Here is a 27,547-nt window from a genome sequence, read left to right as displayed (position 1 = left end):
CCAATGACGTCAGTTCGCGCTGTCTCGCCCTACCACCCTCCAGGGCTCCGCCTTGCGCTCCCTGTCGCGCGTGCGCACTATGTGCTTGTGGCATGCGCGAGGCGGCGGCGGCTGGGCACCGCCATTTTGGCCGGTGGCCGTAGGAACACGCCGTTTGCCTGAGAAGTGAAAGCAAGAGCTGGTTTGGCCTCTGCATGCCCCTCCGCGAGGGAAATCTGTCTTTCCAGGTAAGTGGATACCCCGGCAAGGTTTGGCCGTTAGCTGCAGTCCGCCACTTTAGGGACGTTCTCCGAGAGCCTTTAGGTTAGGCCTCAGGTGGCGGCTGTGGAGACGGCGGCGGCGCGTGGCAGCCGGCTTGGGAGAGACAGCTGGAACCGGCGGAGCGCGGGCGCCACCGACGTCTGGAACCGCCTCGCGCTTCCCTTCCAGCCCGCCTGGCTCCTGGCCGCTTTTGGTCGCCATCCCCGCCAGGGAACACGAAAGTGGACCTGGATGCTATCCCCTCAGTGTTACCACCTCCACCGCCACCCCTCTTACACCGCTCCTACCCTAGAGCTGAATCTTCCCTTTAGAACTTACAGCGTCCCCTCCTACCCCCCACTCTTTCCCGACACAGTGTAATGGGTATAATGTCACGGGTACGAATTTGACTATGGGAAGTCTTGGCCTTTTCTTGTACCGTTTGGCGACTGTGCTATGAGTCATGGCATCTTGCCGCCATGGAGTCGCGTACTCCTTTTCCACTCCCAGTCTCTTTAGAAATGACGGCCAAACGTCACTGCTTTTCTCAGAGTAACGTGCACTCTGCTGTAACCAGGGTTAGTTCAGTAATCTCCCAGGTTAACGCCTTCAGCATTTGGGGTGCGCTTTTACAAGATCCGCACTTTTCGTCTTGATGACTTCTCCGTTTTTCTCTTTACTGTATCTTAAAACTCCTTGAGATCAGGGGTGGTGTCATTACTGAAAATACCTTTATTTTTACTTCAGTGGTTCATATATTATAGGCATGATGGCTCACGCCAATTCCCACATCCCATAAACTACATAAGCTGTTTTCTCATTTTCTTGCGGTAAAACTGGCAAAAGTGAGAAATGGCTGTCAAAACAGTGTGTGTGTGTTGTTTTGCCCTCTTTTCCATAGAACTGTTAATTAGCAGTTATGATAATGGTATGTGTGTTGCAGTCCTCAATCTTTGTCCTTCATACTGAGAATATTCATTCTGTATCAGTTACTTGACAATAATGCTTTGTCAGTATTAACCAAGGGCTCTTATCTGTATCTCAGCCAAAAAGTATTTTTGTTTGTTTAAGTTTTAGTTAAAAGCCTTGTTCTTTCGTATAAAAATTTTTTTTGGAAGAACACTTAATATAATTGCTGGTGTGGGAGAAGGAGAAGGCAATGTTAATTTAGTATCCCTTCTAATTGTCCTCCATTTAATACTCTGAAACCGTAGCTGTGCACCACTCCCAACTTGAGTTTCATAAGATTAATAATTTGCAATAGCATAAGTTAGAATATTTACGTATCAAGCATCATTCATTTACAGCAGTCTTTTAAATGCTTTCACAGGGTGTTATTATAATTTTGGTCTTAGACTGCAAAGGCTTTCCATGTATGTCTCACTTCCTTTTTCCCTCCCAGCTGGAAGGATGACAGTGAAGGTCATTTTCTGAATTTGTTTTCAGATTTGGCATATTTTCAAATCCCTCTTTGTTTTAAGGGGTTTGTTCCTATAGTCTTCCCTTCCAAGCTTTCCTGTGCTGTTTCTTTCTCATTGAAAGAGAAAGTGGGGATTCCCTCTTCCCAGTTCTTGAAACTAACATAGAAATTTAATTAATAGTGTTTACACAGTTAATTAACAGTCTGTAAAGGATCTGTATTCATTTTTCTTAAATGCATTATAATCTACTTTTTCATGTAAATCAACTTATTAACCATCTCTGGTATCGTCTCTTACAGTCATTTGGTTTTTTGAATGGTTTGAAATATTAGATGAAGCATTGTAGTAGTTTGACAGAAATAAACTTTAATGTAATGATAAATCAGTGAAGATTTAGCCCCTACAGGGGAATTCATTATGCTTAGTTCGTGTTGAGCCACAATGAATATGTATGATGTCCAGTTTTATTTTAATAGCTAACTAAAGAATCTTCGGTTTCTAGGGAGTTGTCACTTCCAGAATGATAGCTTTTTTAGGAATTCAAAGGTTAATTTAGTTTCTTCTTCTAATCTTTAGACGGCCTGAACCAGTTGCTGAAGATTTTAAAGGGGTAAAGTGAACCTATCAGTTAGCATAACTCTGTTTATTACATAAAATTTAGTCTCCTTTTGGATGATTTTTTTTTTCTGGTATATACTTTAGTGGGTAACTGTCACTATAATGTATTGGTAACTTGCAGTATTTCTGAAGTTGTTATAACCTATAGGAAAATTATTTACCATATCTAAATACATTTTCTTATTTTATTTAACAGAAATATTTGAGCTCCTACTATGTGGTAGTCACTGGTCCAGCCACTAGGATGAACAGACAAAAATTCCTGCCCTCATGTTGGAGTACATTCTGTTTGGAGAGGGGAAAATATAGTCTCTGCATGGAGAGAGGATATCTAAATACGTATACTACACAATAAGTGTGTATATGTACCATAGATGTATATATATATATGAAATCTATATTATGTCATATAGTGGAAAGAGCTAAGGAGAGTAAAACGAAGCAGTTCTATATTTTTAGGCTGACTGTTTCTAGTGAGGAGGGAGAGAAATAGTCTGGAAGCAGCACTGAGCAGCAAGATCTTTTACCCCCTTCCAAGCTTAGTGATATTGAGGGGTACTAGTGAGGTCTACAAGAGAAAGCAATCTGTCAAAAACGTCTGGGTAGAGGATCACAGTCAATAGAAAAAGCCAATGGAATGTCTTTGTCAATCAGTAGTCTTTTAGCTTCAGGTTCTTTCATTACATGTTAGGATAAACTGAAGTATTAAGGCACTTTTTGGAATTACTTTAATCACCTTCTAAGAATATTAATGTCTGTCCCTAAGCCCAATATCATAAGAGATTTTTAAGTTAATATTGACCTCAGCTACATAATTGATGACACTGTGAAATATGAAGACTTATGAAAGCTATAAAAGCGGGCAGTCTATGCATTTAGTTACTTGGTCTCATTCTCATTTCAATGCTGTTAGTGTAAAATTCATCTTGGCAGTATTATAAATTCGCAGGGAAAGAAGTTTTTACTTTTTCCAGTTGACCAACATGATGGTTAAAACCTTAATAATGGTTTGCCATTTCCATCAGTAGTGTCATTAGCTCAGATGGTTAAGACATGAAGTGATACTTAGCTTGAAGGAGGAAGTAAACATCTTTATCATATGTATGTTTTCATATCATGTCTTTCTGTTCTGTTTATTGATCTGTATTCTCACTCGGGTACCAGCATTAATTTCTGATACCTTATAATCATTTTTTTCCATATGTCAGGTATAAGTTCTCCCATCCCACTTGCTCTCTTTCTGTTTTCCTAGCTAGTACTGCTTTTCTTTCTGCATAAGAGCTTTAGGTTTGATTTGTCTTGTTGAGTTTTTTCCCTTGAGATTGGATTAAACTTAAAAATTTAGGGAAGGTTGAAATCTCTGATAATCGACAGTTCTCTACTGTAAAAACTCAGACAGCGTGTCATTGTCATTCTACATGTTCAAGTCTTTTATGTCTTTCAGTGGTATTTTGAAAGTTTCCTCACATGTATATATCTTAAGTTGATTCCTAGGTCTTTTTTGTGACTCCTGAAAGTGGTGTTTTTTCCTTCTTTAAATGAATCTCCTGATTGATGGTATATATGTAAAGTTTTGTTTTCCCAACCTTACTAAATTATTTTATTGCATTTATTAGCTTTTCTTTTCTCACTTGTTCCAGGTAATAATATCTGAATATAGTGAACATTTATGTCCTCCCGTCTAACTTTTATGCCTCTGACTTATTTCTCTCAACTAATTGCACTGACTATGCCATAATTTTTTGTCAATTTTATTTTAATAGGGGAGCTGGATATTCTTACTTCCTTAGAGTTATGGCGGATAAATTAACGAGAATTGCTATTGTGAACCATGACAAATGTAAACCTAAGAAATGTCGGCAGGAGTGCAAAAAGAGTTGCCCTGTGGTTCGAATGGGTAAGCTGTCTATTCTGTGGATCACTTAAAGATAAGAAAAGGTTTTCAAAGGCTTCGTAGTTCTCTAGGTTTTAGCATACACTTTTTTCCCTGTTAGTTTTTTAGATGGTAAAGGTAAGACCAGATGTTGTTCTAAATTTCTTTTATTATTTTGTGATTAAATAATCTTGTTTAAGTTCATTGAATACGGAATCAAACCAGAGTTCAAATTACTAAGATTCTTACTATTCTACAACATTCTCTAGTTACTTAAAGTCATGGAGAAAGGACTGCTAAGATGTTTGTTATTTGATAGTATTCTCATTTTTTAAAAGCTTAATAAGACTATTCATGAGGTTTTGCTATAGTTTAAAGATTAAATAAACTTACAACAATTCAGAATTGATGAATTGTTGGTAGTCTTTAAGGGCTATGCTAAAATAATAGTTACTTTAAATGTACTAGTGAGGTATAAGCTTACTGAATCTTAAAAGAAACTTCAGATGCCATTTGTTACAGTCTGCCATGCTATTCAGAAATTCCATTAATAACATCTTTAATGCTATGTTTAATTTTGTCTATGTATTAGATTCTACATACCTTTTGGGAGTTCCCTGATCTGGCTAACATATTTCATTCCCTTCTCTGGTATATGTTACCATTTTTCAAGGCATAGTTTATCATAGTAAATCAAACAAAATAAGCATGTTAGAGTCATCTTCCTCTTGCCTGACAGGAGTATTCATATAGGTAATAAGTTCAGAAATCTATCCCCACAAAGCACTAATTTAAGACATTATCTCAAATGTATTTCTTTGTGTATCCTTTGTTTTTGAAAAATTGCTTTTGTATGGAAATTTGGAACCAGAATTGCTGAAATGGCAATGTTCAGGAAATTAGAATGTGAGGAAAAATGACTTAGTTCTGTCTTTTCCTTTACCAGGCAAATTATGCATAGAGGTGACCTGTCAGAGCAAAATAGCATGGATTTCTGAAACTCTTTGTATTGGTTGTGGTATTTGTATTAAGGTAGGTGATATTTTATTTATTGGATCAAATCTGTAACCTTAAAATGAAATCTAAAAATTCTGAATCTAAAAATTCTGAGTATATTATAACTATTTGTAAAGAAGCAAGATATAAAGCATTGAATAAAGGATATAAATTTAGGAAAATGTTATTCTTATATCGATAATCTAATAGTGTTGTTTTTTTCAGTTAGTTAAACCACTTTATTTAAAAGTTATCCTTGTAGTTTGCAACTTTGTAAAGCCATTTTTCTCTTTTTTCACCCTTTTATGTGAAGAGCATTCTCCAAATCTTTACCAGAACTTTTCGGAAATATAAATATAAAAAATACGAGTCATATTACATATACTTTTTTTCAAGTCTGTATTTAATTTTCAGTTCACACTTTTAAATAAAAATAGACACAAAAAAAATTTAATTTAACCTCATCCTTAAGTGCTGCTTTTTGCTATATTATACATTCTTCTATTGTTGAATTTATCCTAGTAGTGTAATTTTTCAAAATACCTTAATCGGTTTTTGTTGTATTGAAAAGCATATTAAGGCTTTTAACTCAAGAATGATGAATTTCCAACTTTAATTCATAAAAGATATTTGGGAGCCAGTGTACAAAGTTCTTAAGTTAGTTACTGTTATTTGCAGGTAATATTTTAGAAAGGACCTTTATCAGAATATGGATACCACCTGTTATTTTTTTCCTTATAAGGCTCATGGGTATTTTACATTGGTTTCTGAGTCCTCAGTTAAGTATCCAGAAGCTTGGTACTTGAAAGCATTTCTCTTGTTTTGAAAATATAAGCAAGAAACATTTCTCTGAGCAAATATTTGCTTATCTTCTGTTATAAGCCTGCCAATGTTTTGGGTGCAGGAAATCTTATTTTGTGTATTATCTTCTACTTTATTTTTTTCTTTACTGCTATAGAAAAAGGAGATTCCAAAGATGAACAATGTGGATATTTTTTTCTTTGTAGATTTAGAGAAGTTTAAATAACTTGCAGCCTATATGCATTTTATGTACATTGATGGAGTAATAGAGAATTCTGTAAATGGAGGTAAACTCCCTTGGCAGAAAAATACCATGAGTAAAGAATTAATAGTTTCTAGCAGAGGGTGGTGATTATTTTGTTAGAAAACAAGAGTTTTGTTTTTGTTTTTTAATTCTCTATCTTCTTGTAACTCAGAAAATGGGAATTCACTGAAATCTTGATATACAGAGACTTTTGAATTGGCCCCCTGAGCTCACTGAACAGTTCTGGCAAACAGATCTGTAATCTGATGTTGTCCTCTTTGGTTGTACCTGTGTAGTTACCTGTACTTCTGAGAAATTTTTCTAGCCACATTACCACTCTTAAATGACCTTCCACTTGCCATTTTTGTTCCTTGGACATTTATCTGATTGTTAGTCAGCTATTATTTGAATAAGTTTTTCCATGAAAAAGTTTTTTTTTTTTTAATGTGAATTTACTCAGTTGGAATATAATGCATCTTTTTCATGTGGGATGGTTAAAAATCACAACGGAAAGACATTAGTCCTTAATGTATGCAAGTGTTAATGCCAGCTGTTGTTGGGACATAAATAGACCAAAAAAGGCACAATCCATGACCTCAGAGGACTTCACAAGGTAGAAAAGGAAGCATACAAATACAGCAAGAAGGAAATAGAGGAAAGGCATCTCATTGACTAATTATGGAATCGTGTGCTCAACAACCATATTTTATCTTGTTCTTAATCTTCTCTTATAAGACACACACGTGTACGTACGTACACACACACACACACACACACACACACACACACACACACACACACCCTCACCCTCCAGTTCTGTAAGGTTTTTCAGTAAGTATTAAACATTAAATGTCTACAATTATTTTAGTCACTAAAGAGAATACAAAATTATTAGATATGATTCTTGCCTTCAAGGAACTCAACTTTTATTTTTTTAAGTAAAGGAGATGAAATGAAAAGGAAAGGAAAATGAAACAATACATCTTTGTGAAACTCCCACGTTTGGAAGATTACTTATAAAAATTTCTTAATCTGTTCATTTTAGTCATGTGTATATTTCTAAAAATTAACACAAAATTAATTCTTTACTTTAAATAACAGAAATGCCCCTTTGGCGCCTTATCAATTGTCAATTTACCAAGCAACTTGGAGAAAGAAACAACACATCGATATTGTGCCAATGCCTTCAAACTTCACAGGTATATTTCCAAGTCAGCATTCTTTACTTCAGTTAAGAGTAAATTACATTTGTAATTTTCAGAGAAATGGGAAAAAGTGGTATTTATTAACTTTGAAATCCACTAAAGAAAATTACAATATTATAACATTATGCAGAATCATATTGTGTATGTCAGTGGTTCATTCTAGCTAACATTAAAATTACCTGGGGATCTTTTTAAAACTACTAATGCCCAGGTTTCAGCACGATTGAATTACATCGTATCTCTGGTTATACAGTTTGGACCTTGGTTAGTGGAAAAGGCTCCCAGGTGATTCTAATATACAACTGGGGGGTGAGAATCACTGTTAATAATATCCTTGTCCCCCAAATAACTTTTAAGGGAATTTGTCTTTAATTTTATTTAACTATTAATCTCATGATCTACAGAGAATATTACTCTGAGCGTGAACACATAATGTTAAATCACAAGAGTTCTTTGAAATATTTAATCTGCCAAACACTAATATTTTGAATCTGGGAGTCTAGATTCAACTAATAAAAAGATATTTCTCAACCTGCCAGCTTTAAGGGGCCTACTGCAGCAGGGAGAATGAAGTGGAGTATTTCTGGTTGATGTGGCACTTCTCTCCTTGTAAGTAAATGGCAGGCAAAAAAATAAATAAAGACAATGTGAGGTTGCACCTGCTATTTAATTTTGTACCAAAGCATTTTGTTATACATTAAAACTGAGCTTTATATGTAAAGAAAAATTGTTACTTTAGGATAGACTTTGAATGAAAATTGAACAAGTAAATTTTGGGGTAATATTGGCCATGGATGCACTTCTAACAATTAACAGTTTAAGTTAATCTTGGCTGTTGGTTTTTTTTCCCCCCTGATAGCCGATAACATGTTGTATCTCTTGGCTTACTAATGGATGGGTGTGGAATGCAAATGCGTTAAAACACATCGTTCTGGTATTGTGTAGCTTTTTCTTCTTAAGTCTGAGTTGTTTTATTATTTTTATACACTTATGACAGGTTGCCTATCCCTCGTCCAGGTGAAGTTTTGGGATTAGTTGGAACTAATGGTATTGGAAAGTCAACTGCTTTAAAAATTTTAGCAGGAAAGCAAAAGCCAAACCTTGGAAAGTATGATGTATGTATTACGACCTTTTAAAAATTAATATCTTAGGTCAATTTTGTGAGGCTATGGGAGAGCGTATGTTTGGTTTTATTTTTTCAGTGTTCTTATTTTAAAGATTATTCATGGAATTAATGCTGAGAAACTAGATATAAATGAAATTCCTTCCTTTTTAGTTAAAATCTGTGAATGCTACTTAATTGATAATTTTGAACTTTCATAAACTATTATAGGTTGGTGTTCCTTGACTTGAAATTAAATCCACCTCTGATATTAAGTTAAGAAATCAGAAGTATTCTATTTGGTTATATATTCCATTTTGTGTAACATTCATTCTCTTTGCAATTGTATTATTAAACTCAGATAATTATACATATATTTCTAGGATCCGCCTGATTGGCAAGAAATTTTGACTTACTTCCGTGGATCTGAATTGCAAAATTACTTTACAAAGATTCTAGAAGATGACCTGAAAGCCATTATCAAACCTCAGTATGTAGACCAGATTCCCAAGGCTGCAAAGGTCAGTTGCTTTTTAGGAAAAATTTATGTATTACAAATACTGGTAGAAGTATAAAAAATGTATCAAAGTAAACTTGTTTTACTTTGTAACTCATTTTAATATTGAAGGAAAATAATAGTAACTATTTCTAATATGTTATGGTAGGGAACAGTGGGGTCTATTTTGGACCGAAAAGATGAGACAAAGACACAAGCAATTGTATGTCAGCAGCTTGGTGAGTGTTAATTTTGGATATGTGTTTTAATAGGTCCTGGACTTAACTTATAAACATTGATATTTTATATGGATTACTGAAGTAAATGAAAAATCTCTAGTATTTGTCATATTTACTTTTTATGTTACACAATTTTTAACTGAAATAGTCAAACACAGAATGACGTGCAGTATATGTTTTGCCCTAAAGAGGTAAAATAAAAGTAACATTGAATACAGTGCTTCTCTGTCGTTTGTAGATTTAACCCATCTAAAAGAGCGCAATGTTGAAGATCTTTCAGGAGGAGAGTTGCAGAGATTTGCTTGTGCTGTTGTTTGCATACAGAAAGCTGATATGTAGGTTACTTTATACTTTTTGTATGTCTTATCCTTATTTTAGAGTTTTTATTTATAATGCTGCTAATAAAGCAGTGGTTTTGAGAGAAATGAATAGGAAGAGTGTCTAAGGTATCTAGCCTTGAGGTAAGGTGGTGAAGCAGTTACGCATCCATGCCCATTTTCCTGCTCTTCCCCCAGGAGGGATCTCATTTATTTAGATAATTACTTGACAACTTAGGGATTCCAGAGCTTTTTAATGTAAAGTCAGTTGTTTATTAAACTCTCCTTATACATAAGAAGGATATTTTTTTAAGATGAAAGCTCTCCCAGCAGGCCATCAAGGTTTTTAAATAGCTCAAGTGGAACATGAGGTCTTTTAGGTTATCCTGAATCAGGGTGGCATGCCACGTGAGAGAGAAGAAGGAAGTAGAAAAGGCGAGTTTCCTTCCTACCTTCTACTGTGTCTTTTCTCACAGGAATTTATTGCTCCCGTCTTTTCCCACATTTCTACTCTGGCATCCAAGGCAGGCTAGCCCTTCTCCACAAAGTATTCAGTAATTCTGTTCAGTGCCCTCCTTTGCAGAAACTCTGGTTTAATGCAACTGACTTTATCCAATTAAGAGAAGAGCACTTTGGATTACTTCAGAATGTATCAGAGTATTTTTCATGAGGAGGTAGCAGTTTGTAAGTTAGCCCAGTCTGGGAGTCTGTCCCCAGACTTGATATATAGTCCTGCTTTTCATAATTTCTTTTCTTCCTTCTACTTCTGAACGGAAGATAGGAATTTTTGCCATTTTGGAGTGGGCTTACTGTAAGGGGGTTTTGTTGTTGCTGTGAAATCAAACTACATTTCAGTGCTTTAAAATAACATGCAAGGGAGAATTGTGTCATATTTGTCTTGTAAGTTACTATGTTTTTTTTTTTCCATAGTTTCATGTTTGATGAACCTTCTAGTTACCTAGATGTCAAGCAGCGTTTAAAGGCTGCTATTACAATACGATCTTTAATAAATCCAGATAGGTAAGTACAGACTTAATATATGCCTTTGTTGTTTTATTTGGGGAGTTTTACAGATTTCTAAAGGTCGAACACTAGGACCATCAATGTCATTTAGATGTGCATGCTTTCTGTCTTGGTTGTTTGAAGCTATCACTTTGCTCTATCTGGAACAAAGATTCTTGATGCAAGATTCACTTACTTCTATGCCCGTTTTGAGGGAACCTAAGAATATTCTGAAATGATGTGCAAATTTTGGCATTTATGTGTGGATTTCCGGAAAGCAGCAGATCCTTAGCTTTTACCAGATTGTTAAATGGACATGTCATTCAAACACATAGAAAATTTAGAATATTATAAGGATCACCAGAGTAGTTCCAGTTGTTCCAGATCTTACCAAGCACAAGAGAGTTCTGACAAATAATCACAACATACTGTATTTATAGAGTGCTTTTGTAGTTTGCAGAGCTTTTAAATCTATCATCTCATTTGAGCCTCAGTAATCTAGTAAGTTAGAATCTTTAGATTGGATTCCATTTTGCAGATGAAGAAGTCTAAGGTCAGAAAAGCTAGTTATTTGTTGTAGGTTTCATATTTACCATATGGCAAAGCTGTGACCACAGCCCAGGTTTTTTTTCTGTATGGCATTTTCTGTTCCTCTCTTACTGACTGATTTAATACATAGCTGATCTTACAGGAGAGCAATAGAAATCCCTAGGGATCAAAAACCAAAGAAAGAACTATAAATTAAAGGGGAAAGACAAGGATGGCTTTCCTAGAGAATGTTGCTAGTCTCTGATAGGTGTTGTGCTTTAACAACCACTTGACAAGAAGCAAGGCCTTGTATTGGATTATCACACGAAATACCAGGACTCTCAAAGGACTGCTTTCTCAGCAAAAGAGCAAACACATGATGTCAAGGAAGTGCATAGCTGTCACTCACTGAGCTCTTTTGGAATAGAGGGATGGCTCCCCTTTAGATTTGTTTATGGACCAGCAGGTCACATGGATGTAGAATTGAAATTTATGTAAATTCATGTAGTTACATGAAATTATGTAATCAAGAATCCTCCATACTAAAGTAACATAAAGAGGACACTGAATCTTTAGTTCTGTGGTACCTGGCCAAAGCAAACAGAAAACCACTTCAGAGGGATATGCCCTCAACCCTGGTCACACGGGATTTTTACATTTTACTCATGAACTTTAAACCCAGGGTTATAAATGACAGGAGGCAACTCTACAAATGAGTCAGTAGACACAATAGACAGCAGGATTAGACCTTCAAGAACGTCAGGTGACATTCTCAAAGAGACTATATTAAAATAATTAAAAACATAAAATATTTAAAGCTCTTTAAGATTGTGATACTACAAAAAAGCAGTAGGTTAATGTTTGGGAAAAAACCAAACAGATTTGTAAACTAAAAGTATAGTCATGCCATTGAGAACTCACTGGATAGACAGACAGGTTAGGGACAACAGAAAAGAGCATGAGAAACTGGAAGAGTTGATCTGAGCAAGTTACCAGGATACAGCAGAAAGAGAATGAAACTGAGATACAGAAGGGAGATTCAGAGACATGGAGAGTGGAGTGAGATGGAGAAAGAATGAAAAGACTATTTACATATGTCTTAAGCATTTGAAAAATAAAACTGTGAAAAGATGATAGCTGAGAATTTTTCAGAACTGAAAAACTCGACTCCTTAGATTCAAGGAGCAAATGATCCACGTACATAGTTTGAAGTGAAACAGAGTATCAGGGATAAAGAAACAATCTTAGGTCAAATAAGTAGCCATAATTTTCACTTCATACATAGGCCAGGGCGTTATGATAGACTAGGTAGGGAATGTAAGAGTAAAAATGTGGTCCTGGTATTCAGGGGCTTCACTATCTTGTAAATAAGAGAATACGCAAGCAGTCAGTTCAGTATTTTTCAGCTCTGGCCTCTTTTTATAAAAACATTTTTATATTCCTTTATTTTACTGAAATGATGGTCATAGGTATTATCTACTTTCACACATAATTTTTTAATACCAAATAATGTTCTAACCGTAATAAAAATGAGAATTGAAAGGATTTACAGTGAAGTGACATGTATCTAAATATGTAAGTATTCAACTAGATCATTACAATCCTATATTATGAGTTGGCAGCAACCATAATTGTAAAAGGGATAACATGCCAAAACAAGTTAGAGTAACAAAGTGAAGGAAATGATTGAGTTAGACATTTTCTCAGATATTCTGGGTCTTATTTTTATAGGTATAGGGTCAGAATAATCTCTGTAGAGATAGACTTATGATAAAAAGTTAAAGGAAGTATATCTGCATGCTGAAATTCTGCGATAGGTCAAGGCACACATTCAGTCTTTAATGCTGTAAAAAGATTTTGAAGACCATATGCTTGGATAAACAACAAAAAATAGAGGATGGGTCAGAGAGAGGACCAATAATGCAAGAAGTTTTCTAGAATTTGACCTCCAAGAACATCTTCAGTAAGATTAAAAACCAATAGATAACCCAAAATTAGGTGTCAAATTTCACAACATAGATTTCTCATTATGCTGGAGATTACTGTTTCTTCCTACCTTCAGAAAATAGAGTGGCTCACCTCACCTAAATCTTTTTACATTTTGGGCTTGGACATAAGCTCCATTTGAAGGTAGGGATAGGTGGGGGTTTGACTTACTTTTTTCTTCTTTTGAAAGCACATTAAAATCCTCTAGATAATGCTATGGTGCCTTACACTGGGCCTTGAAGATTTTAATGGTAAAAAAAGCAGAGAATTATTCCAAATGATGGAATATTATCAACAAAGACACAAGGTGGGATGAATATTGGCTCACTTGAGTGACTTGCCATTTTTATTGATGTTTACCACCACGTAGTAGAAAACATTTCCTCTTAATATTTTCTTTTTGTATTAAACTCCCTTTTACCTTTTTTTTTTTTTTCATTTTTTCCTTTACCACCTAAGACCTGGATTAATGTGATAGCTTCCTTAAATAAAAAGTCTGTTTCTTCTTGTCGGATTAATCTTTCTGAAATGATTTTTTTTTTCTTGTCATTCTCCTTTCCTAGAACTGTGCTGAAGCCTCTAGCCATATGTTGCTATTTTAATTTTAATTGAAATTAAAAATTCGTTTCTTCAATCAAAGTAGTCACATTTTAAGTGTTCCACATTCCAAGTAGCTTCTTGTTACCTTATGCGACAATATCAAGATAGCACATTTCCATAATCATAGAAAGTTCTGCTGGAAAGTGCTTTTAAGAACCTGTCATTTCCCCCATTGCCAATTAACTATAGTCCAAATTCTTCATTTTGTCATTCAACAACTTTATTAATAATAAATTGTTTGCCACATAGTACAAGACTAAAGATCATAGAGGTACTAAAATTTATTAGTCTGTCTTCAAGACATTTAATGGGCAGTTTGTACTCAAAAATAATAGACGTCCAAGTTCAGAGGGTTCAAGAATGGGGGAAGAAGAAAGTTTATTTGCATATGAAGAAGGGAGTACAAGTTGAGATGGCCCTTAAAGTGTTTCGTAGGATTTCAATAGGTGAGGATTTTAGGCAGGAGACCATTTGGATGATAGACCAGCCCTTAGACACGCAGAGATAGAAACGTAGATTATTCAAGAAACAGTGAAAGATCCATTTTTCAGTGTACCCTATATATAAATCAAGTTAGAGATGTATCGATGTCCCCCCCAACTTAACGATTTTTTTGACTTTGCAGTGTTGGAAGCAATACACATTTGGTAGAAACTATACTTCTAATTTTGAATTTTGCCATCTTCCTGATCTAGCAATATGCAATATGATATTTAGTAATGCTGGGCAGCAGCAGGAAGCCACAGCTCTGAGTCAGCCATGTGATCATGAGGGTACACGTAACCATTCTGTTCTTCACTTTGATAATACTCAATACATTACATGAGATGATCAACACTTTATTGTCAAATAGGCTTTATGTTAGTTGATTTTGCCCAACTGTAGGCTAATAAAAGTGCTCTGAGCATGTTTGAGGTAGACTGGACCAAGCTATGATGTTTGGTAGGTTAGACATACTAAATCCATTTATGGCATGTGATATTTCAAATTAGGATGGGTTTACCAAGATGCAACCTCATCATGAGTCGAGGAAGATCTGTAGTAGCTAAAGTTTTTGGTCAAGAGGTTCTTGAAAGTCTAAGGATGTTATTCATTTCATTTGGAACTGAGAGCCACATCTGGGGACCTGAAGAAAATGAGATTTGTCAAAAGCCTATTGCAATATTGAAAGAAATACAATGACAACCTGAATTAGAATTTAGGAAGAGAAAGAAAAGAATGAATTAGACGCATTTGACAAGTTAAATACATCATTGCAAATTAAGTGAGTCATTTTTTATGAAAGTGTTCATTCGATCATAAAAACATGGGTGGTGAGTTTTGTGTAGGACATATTTTCTAAGTAGTCTTTTTTGGTATTGCATCTTACCTATTCCTTGTCTCTCTAGCTAAATTGAAAGTTCCTGGTTTAAAGATTCTGTTGTATTTTCTGTTTCCCCTACTGCAGCCAGTATGGGATAGGACAAACATAAGTTGAATAGCATAATAAACAGTTTAAACTAGGTCTGATTCAAACTTATTATAATTATTTCTGCTTTGTAAAGTTCGTTTTAAAACTTTTTATTAGCAAAACATTTATTTCATATATCCATAAACTATTTCATGTTAACTTTTTTTAGTCTAGGAAAACAATTTCAAATATGAACATTGATAATGAGTCTTATTTAAAGAAAATGTTTTATGACTTGCTCAATAATGGTCTTTAATTTTTTTAATATATCTGTTTTCCTGAAATTTACACTAATTTTTTTAAAAATATGCAAGAGTTGTAAGAATTATAATTAAATACAGTTTTAACTAAATTATGTATGTTATGTTACATTTTAAAATAAAAATCTATATTGATTTTCAGATATATCATTGTGGTGGAGCATGATCTAAGTGTATTAGACTATCTCTCTGACTTCATCTGCTGTTTATATGGCGTACCAAGTGCTTATGGTGTTGTCACTATGCCTTTTAGTGTAAGAGAAGGTAACTTGAAAACTATTTTCACCATACTGTGTTCTCTTTCACTCTGGTGCTTACAAAATGTATTGTTGATACTAAGTAGTTAGGTGTTGCTCTAATATTACTTATCCAAAAGTCTGGTCTTAAGGAATTTAGTCATCCAATAGAATGTGTGTATGTGTGTGTGTATATATGTATACACACACACACATATATGTATATATATATAAGGTATATACACATCAGTTGTTAAAACCTGTTTCTGGAGAATTTTTTGTTGTGGGTTAAAATGCTTTATCGATTTTACTACTTACCTACTGTATTACAAGTTTCTTTTGTATTTTGGCTCCTGCAGCATCATTGTAGTGTTTGTCATCTTCAGCTTTATCTTTGACAGGCCAGTGCCAGTAGGAAAACTCTTCAAAATCCTTCAGTGCTCATTTTATTTTCATGTTTCAAGTTTATCTGTAATCTGTATTCTAAGTTTGTGGAACAAAGACTATCTGAAAGTCTAATAATAGTTAAGTATATTATAGTTTAATAAGTGACAAATTCTAATAAAATAGCTTAGTAAGTGTATTTTCATTTATTCCTTCTACTTTCAGGAAAGAGGGACTCTCTGGCCTCTCTTTTCCATGTCTCTTCCCTACTTAAGCAAGTTAGGCAAAAGTAAAAATTAGCCTACCACTAAATGGTTCCTGAAACAAAATCAGTGCACTCTCCACCTGGTATGCCTTCTTCCTTTCTCTTTCTGTTTCCTTCCATTGCTTCCTTACTCCTGTTTTTACTTTATATTTCTTCTCTCCAACTGTGCCTTCAACTGACAGTCTAGAATACATAAAGGACTACTTAACTTAGTTCATATCTTGAAAAATACCATATTTCTATAAGAATAAGGATTTATGTAGCCTTGTAGCTCCCTGGGTTGTGGAGGCTCTTTTTTTTTTTTTTTTTTTTTTAAGCTGTCTCTTCGAAGAGATCGTTTTTGAGTTACCTAAGAAACTTTTGGGGAAAGAACTTACATTGCATCACACTCTGCATAAAAAGGCAATGGTAACTTTTTTAATTTATAAAAAGTGTATGTGTAGTATAAGATGTGGGGAAGGAATAGCTGTCACTTATCTACTTGTACATTTGAGATAAATACATATTTTAAGGGAAAATTTGTGAGATTGCCCAGTTTTCTGTTCGGTTGTCTCAAGAGATGCCATCATAAGCAATTATTAATGTTTTATTTAGCAAGTATTTATTCAGTACCTACTCTATGCCATTAGTAGTTCTAGAATCACACTAATAATGACATGAGTACCTGGCAGTCGGTCTTCACAATTCCGGTTAGAAATGTAGTATGTAAAGGCTATGCCTTTCAAGAAATGGGTCCTGGTTTTTAACATGCCCCATCTGTTGAAACAATTCAGGTAACAGAGTGCACTTAATCTTTCTGTTTTCCTTTGATGTACTGAAATTAACACAGCATATGTAAAAGCTCTTTATGAACTGTAAAGACAGTTTTACCTTGAACTCATTTTTAAGTTGATTTAAGAGAAACATTGCAGTAGAAATGTATAAGGCTGACTTGTTAATGTTTTTTGCATAAAGTCACTTCTCTGAGCCTTCATTTTCTTACCTGATGAATTAAGCAGGCACTTGTACTAAAGGGCCACTACGAGTCCTTCAAGTTTATGTTTTTATTTAATTTTTGGTTTTAATCTTTTTTAACCTCACGTATAATTTTTAAATAGTTTAAGATTAAAAATGCTGATTTGGGCAGAATAAATGCTTATTTGTTCTGTCAGCAAATATTTATTGAACACCTATATTCTAGACTGAGAAGGCCTAGATATGGTTCTTAAGTACAGATGAAATGAATAACACCCTTAGACTTTCTTTCAAGACCTTCCAAAACTTCAGCTAATTGTCCTTCTCTTACTTCTCTTATGTATAGTAAACAATGAAAAACACATCTTTTCACTGCTTCCCAAACAACCCACTTTTCCATTTCTGTGCATCTGCCAATATGGATCTTAACAACTTTAGTATGGAGGGATTTTCATGTACAATGTGTTAGTTTATTTTCAGTTATTAAAATCTTTTTAGAAAATGGTGTTTGTACAGTGAAGCCAAACTGTTTAATGAAGTTACTTTGTTATTGTAAATTTCATATGAATTTGCAAAATTCATATGAAAAAGTAGTAAATCGTAACTTCAACTTAGATGGTTATATCTCAAATGAAAATGAATACTTATAACTTAAATTGTGTAAAATATTATTCCTGACTATTTCATTTTATGTCAGTCTATGAAAATATTACCTACTTGTCATTTTTAGAAAAAAATAACAATTTTTGATTTAAAACTACAGAAAAAAATGGCATCATAGGCTTCCACATAAAATATGATGGAAAAAATATAAAAATCAGTAGTAATGAAAAGATGTGCTTGTGTATATGTGTTTGTATATATAGGACATATGTATGCATAAATTATTTAAACTTGCATTAGGTACATGAAACACCATGTTGTCACAGTGCATGTTGTAAATCTATAGCAATATAAATCTATGCACAGATTGCTCCCAAGAGAGCCTAGGGTTTTGACTTTCATATGATAATTTCTTGCTGTGGAAAAAGTTCAGTCTTGAATTGATCTTTACTAATCTATCATCAATAACTTTCTGTCAGGCATAAACATTTTTTTGGATGGCTACGTTCCAACAGAAAACTTGAGATTCAGAGATGCATCACTTGTTTTTAAAGTGGCTGAGACAGCAAATGAAGAAGAAGTTAAAAAGATGTGTATGTATAAATACCCTGGAATGAAGAAAAAGATGGGAGAGTTTGAGCTAGGAATTGTAGCTGGAGAGTTTACAGATTCTGAAATCATGGTGATGTTGGGGGAAAATGGTGAGTTTTTCTTAATTTGTGATATTTGAAAGTCTATTCTATTTATCCAGTGACTGAGTTCCAATTACTCTGAAAAACTTTGACTCAGTTATAGGTTTGAGAGCTGGAATGAATTCATATCATACATTGCTCAGTCTAGTTAACATTTTTGTGACAACATATGGTTTAGTCTCACTGTCATTCAATCAAGTTCATATTTCTTATTTTGTTTTAGTTAACTTTCAGTGAAAATAAGATTTTTTTTTCTAAACTGGTTTTTCTGTGTGTAAGTTGGTACAGACAGCATTTATTCATCCTGGAAACTGACTAGGAAAGAAAGGATAAATCGGTAATTCAGAAGCAGTCTAGTTTAAAATGTTTTCCTTGCACTCCTCCATTTGGAGCTTTTCTTATTTTAAATTCAGGCTAATCTAACTTTGTAAACAGTTGTTATTACCAGCATTTTTTAATATTAGATTGCCATTGTAAATATGGCTGTGAGATGAATTTGAGTACCAAATATCTGGTATTGCTTTCATGATTAAAAAAAAGAAGATTTGAATTGTGTACTTACAGGGTACAAAACTGTAGAAGAAAAAATTTTTGATGATTGTTGCAATATATTAGTCATTAGTTAATGGAGAAATTTTGAGCTAGGTTGCAATTAAATACTTCATATAAATGGACTTTTGATGATGGTATCAATCATAACAGTATTGTGCTGTCTTAACAGTAAATTGTATGCATTGATAATTTGGCTAAATAAATCTTTTAAGATCAAACCCAAGACTTATACTTTATAGACCCACCATTTATTAAAATGGCCACTATAATCTCTAGTCTGTATTCTTGCCATTTAGTATAAAATGATACTTGAGAGATGAATCATCAGTGTTCAGATATTTTTCTGTATAACTTCCAGAATTCATCAGTGCCAGTGTGTATCTTTAAAACTAATTTCTCAGTGAAAACCCAGTAGTGCATAGTGACTTACTCTAAATGTGAAGCATCTTGCAAGTCAGTTTGTTTTATGTTGTGTTGCCAGGTACTGGTAAAACGACATTTATCAGAATGCTTGCTGGAAGACTTAAACCTGATGAAGGAGGTACAGTTGTGATGTTGAGTCTTTTTACCCTGTTCCACATAGTAAACTTTAAAGGTCTGGGCAGTTCTCAGTGTCTTATTTGCATTATTTTGCAGGGGAAGTACCAATTCTAAATGTCAGTTATAAGCCACAGAAAATCAGTCCCAAATCAACGGTGAGTTACTCTGTTATTTTGTTATTAAAGAAAAGCTTATATCTACATAGAGCATTAATCTTAAACTGTATCAAAATCCTTCTCCAAATTAGTTTCTGTACAGGCATAATGAAAGTGCTAAGGAAGATATTAGGACTACTACAGTCCTTAATTCATTTCCACTACTAGGAAAACTTTTTAACAGGTTGATCACCCACTGTGGGTTGGGTGTGTTTCCTGCAGGGCCCAAATTCACACTTCACCGCAGTGTGACGCACTAACAGTGTATGTGCTTATAATTAATCTTTTTCCAGTATAATGGGAATTGTCAAAAAAAAATTTTCTTATTTTCAATTTTCAGCCTCTTTACAGTTTTATTTCTTCTTGGAGTGTCATTATTCTGCATGGAATAAATTCAGGTAACAGAATAGTCTTGACATTGTGGTGTTACTTTGACATTCATTAGCTCAAGAGTGATCCATGATCCAATTAGTAGAACTGATAGATAAGCAGTTGTTTAGAATGGTACTCTGTTCGTTCACCTGCTCTGCTTGACTCAGCTTGGCAGTTTTATTCTGTGTCTCAAAGTCTATACATCTTTCAAGTGTGGTTCTGTGGTTTTTCATATCTTTACACTGTCTGTCAGACAATGTAAAAACACAGTTGAAAGTGACACTAGTAGTGACAATGAGGTGATCCAGAAGAAGACATATAAATAAAATTTTGTCAAGTTCAAGCTCAGAGAATGAGGAGAATGATCTTGAAGTTGAAAACAGGAGATTTTAGAACAATGAGTTGTAGAAGGAGAGGAAGAAACAGATGATGAGGATGATGGTGCACTGGACAGTACTGAGTGGAAAGGGTTTACTGGCAGACAAAGGTCATTTATAATCACAGGAAAAAGTGGACCTCTGACAGAATTACCTCATGATAGCAGCCCAGGTGAAGTTCTTTTGCTATTTTTAGATGACGAAATAATAAACCTGGTAAAGGAGGCATATAGGTACGCGCAACAAAAATTACTTCAACATCTAAATGTGGAATATAGTCGAATGAAGAGGTGGGAACCTACTTCTGAAGAAATTGAAGAATTCCTTGCTCTTCTAGTTTGGATGAGTCTATTGAAATCAATATCTATTACTAAATATTGGTCAAAAGATCCCTTTACAATTTCACATTGCCACATACCATAATGTCTCATAATCATTTTAATATCAAATTTGCACTTTGCAAATAATGAAATGATTGAAAGAGGTGATAAGCTTGGAAAAATATTACCATTGATTAACACTTTGACTGAAAATTATCAAATTTTTTTCACCGGGCTCAGGTATCATAACCAGTGAGACAGTGGTTCCTTGAAGAGGAAGGCTTATATGTAGACAGTATATACCAAATAAGACACACAAATATGGAAAAAAATTATCTGTGTTCAACCAAAGGTTATACGTGGTCAATAAAAATATATTCTGGACAAGAGACTAATGGAGTCAGGCAAATTATTAGCTCAAAATGTTTGCAGTGAGCTTGCAGAAAAATTATTGAAGAATGTACATTGTATATAAGATAACTTCTACAAAAGCTACAAATTGGCCCTAAAATTTTTGAGTTTGAAAACTCGTATGGTTGGGACTGTGTGGCATAATAGTTTATACCAGAAGATGTTATGTCCCATCCACTAAAAAGGGGTGAAATGGTGTCACAAGAAAACAACAGTGGAATTGTCATCCTGAGGTGGAAAGATGTTCAGGATATAAGAATACTTTTGACAACACACACCCATTGTGGTGTCAAATTCAGATTCATCTGCTTGTTGTTACAGTCTTAAAAAAGTGAAGCCACTGGCCATACATGACTATAACAGAAGTGACTGGATGGTTCTGTACGTGACGATGTTACAAAAAAGTATCAAATGGTGCTGGAAATTAGCACTGTATCTACTTCCTGGGATTTCTGTTGTAAATGCACATACTGTATACCAAGCAAAGGCAAATTAAAACATTAAGTTATCAGAACTTAGGGAACTTTTAGTTAAAGAATGGTTATATTTTCCAAATATTAGGTCCAATAATATGCAAAGGGATAAAGGACAAGAAATTCACAATTTACAAATTAGAGAATATGCAGAAGGCAAAACAATCAGAAGAATGTGCATCCTCTGTTATCAGAAAAGCACGCAAACTTTGGAATGACAAGAGGCTAGAAAAAATGTAAAAAGACAGGAACGTATTGTCCTAGTAGTCCCAAAACACTGCAGTAAATTGTGTGAATTATTTCAGCAAATATCATAAGACAGTAATATAAAATTATGTAATTTTGTTCGAAAGAAAATATTTTAATCTATCTGCAGTATACTTATATGTTGTTACTATTAAATACTTGTATTACAAGTGAAAACTTGCAAATTACTTGTAAAAACCTGCATAATTGGATGAAGGAAAGCTTCAGCCGTATCTCGGTGATAGGGACCCTGAGGAAACACAACTGTACCCAGATTTGGGTGACTTGGTGATTAATTTGTTAAAGTCTGTTTGGCATCTTTTTCCAAAATCTTTAAAAATCTAATGTGTTTTGTGCTACAAGTAAAACCAGAAAAGTGAAAGGCTATCCACAGAGCTGGAGAAATCGTTTGCACCTAATAAGGTACTTGTATTCAGAATATACAGAGAACTCTTAGAACTCACTTTAAAAGGGCTAAGGATTTGAATAGACATTTTTCCAAAGAAAATACACAAATGGCCAATAAGCACATGAAAAGATGCTCAACGTCATTAGTCATGAGGGAAGTGCAAATCAAAACCACAGTGAGATACCATATCACACCCACTAGGATGACTTAAATCAAAAGGACAGTAACAAGTATTCGTGAGGATGTGGAGAAACTGGAACCTCATACATTGGTAGGTTCCAGAAAATGGTGGAGCCTCTATTATTCAGCCCATCAGTCAATCAGTGGCACATGTTACAGGGTGGATGAGCGTTAAAACATTATGATGTTTATTAACGGCTGGTTTCTGCAGGTGTTGCAAAGAATTTACTCCAGTATCTACACTCAGTACCTCAGTATTCATATTAAGAGTATTTGAGATGGTGTGGCTTACAATAAAAATTGTATCATTGATGCTTTCTATAAGCTTAGCTTTTAAGTTCTCAAACTCAGCCCTCTCCTCAGGTAACAAATAAGAGACATCTTAAATTCATCCCTATTGCATTATTGTGCGTTTTGTGTTATCTTACTGATTGCCTAAGATTACTTGATACCTATGTTGACCTCTAGAATTATTCCTGTTCTCAAATGATTTCTTCCCTGAAACATTCATTATTTACTACTTTCAAATTTTAAGATTATTGTGTTTTTTTGTTTACTTGGTGGAAATGATGGGTTTTTAACTTAAAAAGTCTGGAAACATGGCATAGCTGATGGATAAGCATAAAAATACTATAGATATCTGTTAGTGGCAAATTGATACACCTTTGCTGAGAAGTTTAACTTTGTCTAGGTTCATAATTCAAAGAGTTGTGTACTGAAATAAAATGTTGATACTTGTTTCATTAAAAACAGGGAAGTGTTCGACAGCTACTACATGAGAAGATAAGAGATGCTTACACACACCCACAGTTTGTAACTGATGTGATGAAGCCTCTGCAAATTGAAAACATCATTGATCAAGAGGTACTTTAAGATAATTTTTGTTGTATCATTTTATTACTTTAATCTTTGGTGTCTCTACGTGGTTTGTTGAACTTCTTGTGCAAATAGGTGCAGACATTATCTGGTGGTGAACTGCAGCGAGTAGCTTTAGCTCTTTGTTTGGGCAAACCTGCTGATGTCTATTTAATTGATGAACCGTCTGCCTATTTGGATTCTGAGCAAAGATTAATGGCTGCTCGAGTTGTGAAACGGTAAGAGTATTACTTTTGATTAAATATAGCATTTGAAAATTTGGTGATACCAAACTAAAAGATTTCAAAATCATGTGTTTTAGTTTCATTCTCCATGCCAAGAAGACAGCCTTCATTGTAGAACACGACTTCATCATGGCCACGTATCTCGCAGACCGAGTCATTGTTTTTGATGGTGTTCCATCTAAGAACACAGTTGCAAACAGGTAAAATTGCTTTCTAAAGTATACAAACCTAATTATAAGTTCCAACAATTAGAACATTATTATTTAAAATTTTGAGTAAGCATTTAGACATTAATCATATTATTTTAATTTTTAATAAGGAAATAGCCAGAAATTACAGAAATGACTCTGTGACGCCTAAGGTTATTCATATCCAATTCTGGATGGCACTGGGCAGAACAGCAGTTTTCAGGCTATAGTACAGAACTCCTGACCGAGGGGGATAAGCATGCAGAGCTTTCGGCCCCGCACCTTTTCTTTCAGGTTAAGTTTTGTCTGCTCCATTCTTTGTCGTAAGTTACATGATTTGCCCATCTTACACTGCTAATGGTAAAATTCACTACAACCTGGATATCTGGTACTGATGCACAGCACAGTTAAAGATGAAAGCTTTTATGTTTCCCCCTTTTTTTTCCTTTCATTTTTACTTATTGGCTTGATCAAGGGCACTTGTAATACTGAGAAGCCTAACATTCAGGTAGTTAATGAAAAATTTCTTACACTTCTAGTGCTAAAACCTTGTTAAGTTGAACTGTATGAAATTAACTGATATTCAACCATGTTGACCTATAAAAATAATTTCATGTGATTCCAACATGGTGTTTCCTGGTTTAGGAGGAATGGAGTTCCTGTTTGAATAATCCATCCAAGAAATAAAAGTACTTTCTGAGCTTTGCAGAATTCCTTTTTTTTCCCCATTTAAAATCTGTGTTATCAGTTATTGAAAATCACATACTTCTTAGCGAGGGTGGTTATTCAAATAATGATCCTCCCTTTGTATTTACACAGTGCTTACCATGTTCCACATGTACAGTATGATTTAAAAACTAGTTTGGGTGAGAAAAGATGAATAAAGTATAAAAATTTAAAAAGAAGTTATTACTAAAAACCATTAGGTTGTACATACTCCCTTTAGTGCCAGATTTCTAACATAAATACCTTTTCTATTAAATTCTCTTCTCCCCTAAAAATCCTAGATTTGAAATTCTACAGTTGTGTAATTTTTCTAAAGTAGTACTTGTCTAAATGTTTCTTTTTCCAGATCAGAAGCACACTTTAAACTGTGTGTTTTGCACAAAAATGCAGCCAAACTATGTAGTCCAAGCAAAGACATTTCTGAATATAGAATTTTTAATATACTGTGATTATACTATTATTCAGATGACATGATTGGGGAATTAGAGGGAACAGTGATTCATAATACTCTTCATCCCAAAAAGTAGTTACATTTGGGGGGTAAAATTCGATCACAATTAATAGATTTTATTTTTCCCCTAGTCCTCAAACCCTTTTGGCTGGCATGAATAAATTTTTGTCTCAGCTTGAAATTACATTCAGAAGAGATCCAAACAACTATAGGCCAAGAATAAACAAACTCAATTCAATTAAGGTATGTAGAAAAATTATCTTAAATCACGGATAACTTCTCAGTGTAAATAATGAAAAGGCATGGTTCATTAAATTCCATGTCATACTTCGTTCTGAGATTCATGTCTTGTACATCTTAGCATCTGATGGCATACTTCATTCTGGGGCAGCAGTTGTGATGCAGCGGCCATTGCCGCGTTGTCTCTTTGAGGTGCGCCCACTGTTGTACCTCTTGTTGAGTATAATTGTCATTTTAAATATCTTCAGAAAGATTACACTCATTGCCTTTGAAGCAAAGAAGTTTTTTCAAATAGTTTATTTGACCAGTTTTTTGTACACATCTTTCTTTTTGCGCATGCACAAGAACAAACACATGATTAAAATGTATATTTAAAGTCTAAACAAGCTGCTTCAATAAGCATTAAATTCTAAATAATGGAAAAACATTGTCAGTTAAATTGGCAGTGTTTCTTTCTTTTTGGTATATAAAATAATTGTGCACCCTACACTTAATGTGGTCTGTGAAATACGGTTTTTAGAAGGCAGTCATTTCTTTGTCACTCAAAGAAAAAACGAACTCTAAAAAAGCACTTCTGTTTCTAGTATTTGAAATGCCTCCTTAAAATGTTGCCTACATTTCATAGCCCTCTAGCCATCATCCTTAATACTTAGAAGCTGTACAGGTACATTATGCATACCTGTAGCACTTACTCGATTTCATTGTTTTTGTGTTTGTACTCCTAGCTTTGCTTCTGACCTGTGAGCTCTTGGAAGGCAGAGCCAAGGTCGTGGTGCACATCATACGTATTTAAGCACCTGACACAATGTCTGGGTGCCTAGCCTTCACTATGTATTGTGTTTATAAATGACTTATCTTACTCTTGTCTAGGATAATGAAATAGTGAGTTTTAAATTAAAATTAAAGTTTTCCCAGCTCTGGAAAGCATATTAAACAGAAGAACTAAATTCCAGAACACTAACTACACACAGCTTAATTTCTGTAAGAACTTCTTCTGAAACATTGCAAACACTTTGTATTGTAGTTTTCTTGTGTACACTCATGGCTCAGTCCCCAGTACACTATTCATCATTTCCTCTATAAACACTCGTCCTGGACAGTCATATTTGAATTCTAGTAAAGGAGGAGCACCTAGGCAAATAGGTAAATGGGTCACTGCTGGCCAGTCTGTAGACAGTACTGGGAAAAATTGTTTTTATATACGTTTTGTATGATAGGCAGTTCTCAAACTGACAGTGTTACCTTTTTACCATGAAATGGTAAATGATGAAAATGGAACTTAATAGTTTTTCTGGAAATGTATTTTATATAACAAATTTTTAGACATGTAAATAAGGCATTTTATGTAAAGGGATTTTGTATGAGGCGGCCCAAGGAAGGTGCTGTGGTAGGGATGGGTAGCAGAGGTAGTAATCCGGCCTTTGGTGGAACCAGGAATCCCCAGGAGCGGACAGTGAGTGCAGAGGCGGCTGGACAGACAGTACCATAAACCCTGTGAAGTAATGCTGCGGATGAAAGTCTGCCCTGCATACAAGAGAATGGTGTTGATTTCTCTTGCTTCTCTATTTTATTTTTTAGGATGTAGAACAAAAGAAGAGTGGAAACTACTTTTTCTTGGATGATTAGAGTGAATCTGAGAATACTGATAAGCCATTTATTAAAAGAAACATTGGGATTTTTGTCATATAAAACTGAAAATCAGGTTTTATACCCCACATGCCCTGGAGCTTGGAATTTAACTTGCTGTAATAACATCAAAAGCCAGTTGTGTTATAAACTGTAATCGGAATACAGAAAATATCACTTTTCTGTTCTTGATAGGGCCCTTTTTGTGCATAACATTCAAAAATGAAGACATTTCAAGCTATACAGATTACCTCCAAGTTTTCATGATGTATGCGAAGATTTTCAATAAGTATATTATATATTCATGTACTGAATGCTGACCAGTGTTGCCCCCTTTTAAAAATCTTGAAACAAGTTTCTGTAATTCCATAGTTTGCCAAGTATTCTAGTATAATGAAACCACCCTTATTTTTAAGGCCGGTCGATGACTCTACTGATGAAATTTGATAAATAAACATCAGGATTGTATTGATTTGTTTTCAGCCTTTGCACTAAATTCTCAGTGTGCTTAGACTTTCAAGGGAAGATTATCTAGTACAAAACACCACTGCTGGAAGATGACTATTACAAACTTAAGCATTGTTTACAATGTTTTTGGTGCTTTTGAATATCTATCGAAAATCATTTCAACACACCCTTCTCCTAGCCCCCCGAAAACCCTAATTTTAC

General features: G+C 34.5%; 1 protein-coding gene across 1 annotated transcript; it reads left to right on the top strand.

Moving 5' to 3' along the window:
- The first annotated feature begins 89 nt into the window (after nt 1-89).
- Nucleotides 90-27,346, top strand: ABCE1 (ATP binding cassette subfamily E member 1). Its single transcript, XM_010982664.3, has 18 exons — nt 90-227; nt 4,043-4,176; nt 5,099-5,184; nt 7,295-7,392; nt 8,396-8,513; nt 8,884-9,021; nt 9,166-9,235; nt 9,474-9,570; nt 10,483-10,572; nt 15,521-15,642; nt 18,300-18,521; nt 19,546-19,605; nt 19,701-19,759; nt 23,301-23,411; nt 23,499-23,641; nt 23,725-23,847; nt 25,144-25,255; nt 26,831-27,346. The coding sequence occupies exons 2-18, from the start codon at nt 4,074-4,076 to the stop codon at nt 26,876-26,878; spliced, it is 1,800 nt and encodes a 599-aa protein (XP_010980966.1). The 5' UTR covers nt 90-227; nt 4,043-4,073; the 3' UTR covers nt 26,879-27,346.
- The last annotated feature ends 201 nt before the right edge of the window (nt 27,347-27,547 follow it).

This window comes from Camelus dromedarius, chromosome 1 (assembly GCF_036321535.1).
Source record: "Camelus dromedarius isolate mCamDro1 chromosome 1, mCamDro1.pat, whole genome shotgun sequence".
Taxonomy (NCBI): domain Eukaryota; kingdom Metazoa; phylum Chordata; class Mammalia; order Artiodactyla; family Camelidae; genus Camelus; species Camelus dromedarius.
This window is presented reverse-complemented; position numbering and strand designations above follow the sequence as displayed.

Bases quoted from the DNA above. Each gene is read 5' to 3' on its own strand.
- ABCE1 (XM_010982664.3), top strand. From the start codon at position 4,074: ATGGCGGATAAATTAACGAGAATTGCTATTGTGAACCATGACAAATGT. The intron at 8,514-8,883 runs GTATGTATTACG...ATATATTTCTAG, and splicing joins CAAACCTTGGAAAGTATGAT to GATCCGCCTGATTGGCAAGA. The intron at 15,643-18,299 runs GTAACTTGAAAA...ACTTTCTGTCAG, and splicing joins GCCTTTTAGTGTAAGAGAAG to GCATAAACATTTTTTTGGAT.